Here is a 4381-nt window from a genome sequence, read left to right as displayed (position 1 = left end):
GAATCAGGTACAGACTATGGGGCTCGCTGGTCGTAAAGGTGGGTTCAAAGGGGCACATCTCTCCGGAAATCGTCAGAGCGTTTATTTAGTACGGTTTAGATCGGAAAAAGTTGACCGTATCTTACAGTGAATATTGTGAATTGAAAAATAGCCGACAACAAGAAGCGGATTATTGTCGTAAAGATGATTTGCCGACCACAAGCAAGAAAACAAATCGCATCAAAGCTACTGTTGCTGTAGCCAACTACGACGGTGTTGTCTCTCGGAAAGCGGATGCAGATTTGAACAAGCATCAGAATTATGGAAAGAACAAAAATTACAACGAACAAACACACAACACTAGAAGCAGTAGTGGTCGTCGATATGAGTGACAATGAAAATTGATGGCATAGTTATTTCTAGCAGCTTAACAATTGCAGCTATAAGTAATAACAATAATAATAATAATAGTATTAATTCATTGGTGATTCAACGGCTGCCGCCTACCTCTTTTATTGTTTTTAAAACCCACGCAGCTATAATGTTCTTTTTTTTTCTGTTGCCTTGACGTATTTCTCCATACTCAGACACAAAATAAGTATTATTTAAGTTACAGATGAATGACTATAATGCATATTGATGATTTGACGTTGCAATTAATGATATTAGGCGCAGCTTTCAGTGCTCAATGAATTTTATTTATTCATGTGCACCTGCTTTTCAAACCCGATGCACGTTGCGTTGCTTTCCGACCAATCTTTTTCATTATTTTTCTTATCCTTTTTTGAAATTGTTATTTAAATGCACAGGAAAATACAAATTTTTTTTTCTTTTATTGCGCCTTTTCAGGAAACGTTTATGAAAATTGATTTTTCATTGCCCTTTCTCATCACTGAAAAGCTCACACAAGTGGCAGACACATAAGCAATTTTTTTTGCCTTTCCTTTTCACAAATGCGAAAGATGACTGACGTTGCAGTTATCATATTTTAATTCCTTCCTTTTTTTTCTTTCATTGGAACATGTTTGTTACTTTTGTATAGATTTTGAAGAATGTTTCACTATTATCCATGGTTTGTTCCATAAACCATGGGCAGTAATGATTTGTTTATCAATACACAAAGCTGCTGTCTATTTTTGTCATGAGAAGAATAATGGATCCTTTTTATTTTTACAAATACTCACTCACTTACAGCTTATGAAGTGAACTGGTGTGGTGTAGGAAGTGAAAAATTCAACATTTAAGAGCAATAAAAGAAATTTTCAGGAATATTTGTTTTTTTTGAGCTTAAAAATTATTCATCATAAAATAATATATCGGGATTACGTTACGCAATGCAAACAACAGTTGACATTGCAAGATGAAGTCGACTTGACGGTGTTGCTTAGTTGTCACAATTAACTGTTTCAGGAAAAAAAAAGAAGCATTCAGCTTTTTTGTAAACTCTGTAACACTTTCACAAATGGTGAAAATTTCTACACTGAACATTGAAAATGGAATATACATGAAAACTTCAAAGTCCACAGCAGTATATTATCATTATTTGAAATCATTACATGAATTGTACGGTAATGTTCAACTTTAGCAAACTTTTAACACAATTTATACCTTTGTCGAATGAATTATAGAAAATGCGGCATTTCAATGCAAAACATACGTTCAAGCGCAGACGTATTAATTAAATTTGCAACACGGTTAAATTTGAAAAGAAATCAAATTTAAAATTTAATTATCCAACATAACATCATCCTTCTGCCGTTATAAATTAGTTTTTATGAAAATCTTCGCTTGCATTTGTGAAAGATACCATCTGCACGACCTGCTCTATATTCTACGTGTTTTTAATTACCCAGAAAATTATTTTTTCTACTACAATGACATTTAAGCCTGCGAGGGCGCATTGTTTGAAAAATGGACTTGTTCTTTACCTTTGATTTTAAGATATTTCAACAATGGTCGAACAACAATCATCAATAATCCTCCTTTTATTGCACTAATTACAGTAAAATTACAGTAATTTCTTAAAGGAATGCGTCATAATTAAAATAAGCGAAAAAAAAACTTTTTTATCGTTAATTTCTTCAAGGAAATTTATTGTAAAAAAAAAATTATTTTCACCGCCAACTTGAACTGCTAATCAATCGTTTATTTGCACAGAATATGCATTACACCGCTTTTGTAAATGAAAAAAAGTACACACTGGATCAAATCACAACGAATTGTAAAATGGGAAGAAGAACTTTAAAATTTAAAACTTTAGCTACTGATATTTCATTGCATAATAGATATAATTCGTGTTCGTTCTGGCAGCAAATGTTAACATGCAAGTTTTACAATTAAACATTAAGGGCAATATTGAAAAGCAAGCGCTTGCATCATATTTGAAAAGAAAAAACGAAGCAAAAACCTATCAGTGAGTAATTTGAATTTCAATGCAAAATTCATTTTCTCTTGCTATTCCAAATATACTAAATAGTGCGTTAATAACAGCATGAAAAGAGGAAAAATTGTTTCAACAAAAAAAATCGCGAACAAATTTAAGAAAAATGGTTAAGAAAATATATTCAAAATATATTGCATAATTTCAAAAATAAATACTTTTTTCAATGGAAATTTCCCTTCTTTGCCTACGTCTACATTTCTCAAAGCATTCAGATTACTGTTTATTACAAAAAGAAATAACAATGCGAGCACAGATATTATTACGTAATAGATTGATTCTTATTGAATTTATATATTTAGTAGAATTATTGCCAATTTATTTCATTTGCTATTATTTTTGAACAGTGCCGCATTGATGCTGAACAAAAGAGACGCAGAGACCAAGGTCGGCTGAAAACAGCGATAGAGAGAGAGACCGTGAGAAAAGCAGTTTAAAACTTTAAAATGGTGTTTTTTTGTTTGCTTTGTCAAAGCGATGAGGATTTGAAATGAGATCCATTTTGGAAATTCAATGTCCCTGGCCCGAGTAAAAAAGAGGCTAACAGCAGCAAATGAGGAATTGCTCTTTTTTCATTAAGAGGAAATGTCCACATGCTGACCACAGCATAAGTAAAGGTTAGAAAAAAAACCAACTTTTAGGTCGTGATCTGGAAAAAGAAACTTATTTTTGTCATTTTGGCATAATTTTTCAAGTTCCACGAAGGGAAAATGGAATGTCGCTTTTTACAAAAGATTTTTGTTTTCTGCTCTTGTTTTTCGACATTATATGTGGCAGAACAAGAATTTGTTTAAAAATTAAGAAATAATTTTGAGTTATTGATAAATTGCAACTGACAACATTCATATGAACTATTTTAAAGCGCCACTGAATCTCATCGGCTCGTGCAGACAAACATTTCAAAAATTTCCATTACAATTCATTAATGAAAAGCAGGTTTTTTCATATCAGTGCTGAGGTGTTTTTTAATTTACTGTACCGACGATTTTAAATGAATTTATTTGGATGAAATCACACTGATTCATTAGAATTATTTTCATCATTCAACTAATAGATTATGAAATAAAATGCAATTTCATCAAATCGAATTGCAAATACGGTTAGTGAACAAAGGTTGAAAAATAAACATATATACATCATGAAATTGTACTGTTGGAATCAATGTGCAAATTTAGAAAATATTTTGTTATAAAAATTTATTTTTCAAATTATACACACATAAATACATATACAGCAGAGTATATAGATAAACATATATGTATGCATAAAATTGCAACTGCACAAATGGGAATGAAACGCAAATATTTTCAAATTCAAATTAAAAAACAAGTGTCATTAATGTTACAGGTGTAACACAGATGCAATTTTTCATGAAATCTCAACATTTACGGTATAGGGACATTTGTGGACATTTTTTGAATTCCACAACTAGTGACAACAACTAATATTCTTCTTGCATTAAAATAAATTTCATACTTGTTGTAAAATAATTATTCTTGTAACAATATAGTGAATGAATAGAAAAATACTGTATATTTGTGTAAATAAAAATGTCAAAATAATAAATGAAAAATTATCATATTTAAGTAAATGTATATATTTCAAAAAAAATGCATGCATGCATTTCATGTATGCGCATGTATGCGTGTATGGACTTGTGGGAAGTGACAGGGCACGGTTGGGCGGCAATTTAGTTCTGAAAAACAGCAGCCCAGTTAGCATCGAGTTCAGCGTTAATTTGATTCATGTGCCAGCAATCTTACCCACCAGGGACAGAGAAGTTGGTTGCCTAGTGTGGTTGGGAAAATTTAACACAACGTTGACCCATTGGCGTTTGATAAACGATACTGACCTGGCAGCACGCTTGCGCAACTTGATTAAATCGACCCACAATGGGCAAAATTTGGGTCACTGGAAAGTGGAGCTTACATATAAAAATCGGAGAACAAATTCAAGCATCAT

General features: G+C 31.8%; 1 protein-coding gene across 1 annotated transcript; it reads left to right on the top strand.

Annotated features, from left to right (window-relative positions):
• Window positions 1-16: 16 nt before the first annotated feature.
• On the top strand, window positions 17-371 carry Tsp_03647 (hypothetical protein). Its single transcript, XM_003379949.1, is given in 2 exon segments — window positions 17-79; window positions 90-371. The coding sequence occupies 2 exon segments, from the start codon at window positions 17-19 to the stop codon at window positions 369-371; spliced, it is 345 nt and encodes a 114-aa protein (XP_003379997.1).
• Window positions 372-4381: the final 4010 nt, after the last annotated feature.

Source organism: Trichinella spiralis, assembly GCF_000181795.1.
Source record: "Trichinella spiralis strain ISS 195 chromosome Unknown Scfld2, whole genome shotgun sequence".
NCBI classification, from domain to species: domain Eukaryota; kingdom Metazoa; phylum Nematoda; class Enoplea; order Trichinellida; family Trichinellidae; genus Trichinella; species Trichinella spiralis.
Note: the sequence above shows the minus strand (reverse complement) of the source record. Positions and strands in the feature narration are given on the sequence as shown.

Coding starts and splice junctions, on each gene's coding strand:
- Tsp_03647 (XM_003379949.1), top strand. CDS start 17: ATGGGGCTCGCTGGTCGTAAAGGTGGGTTCAAAGGGGCACATCTCTCC.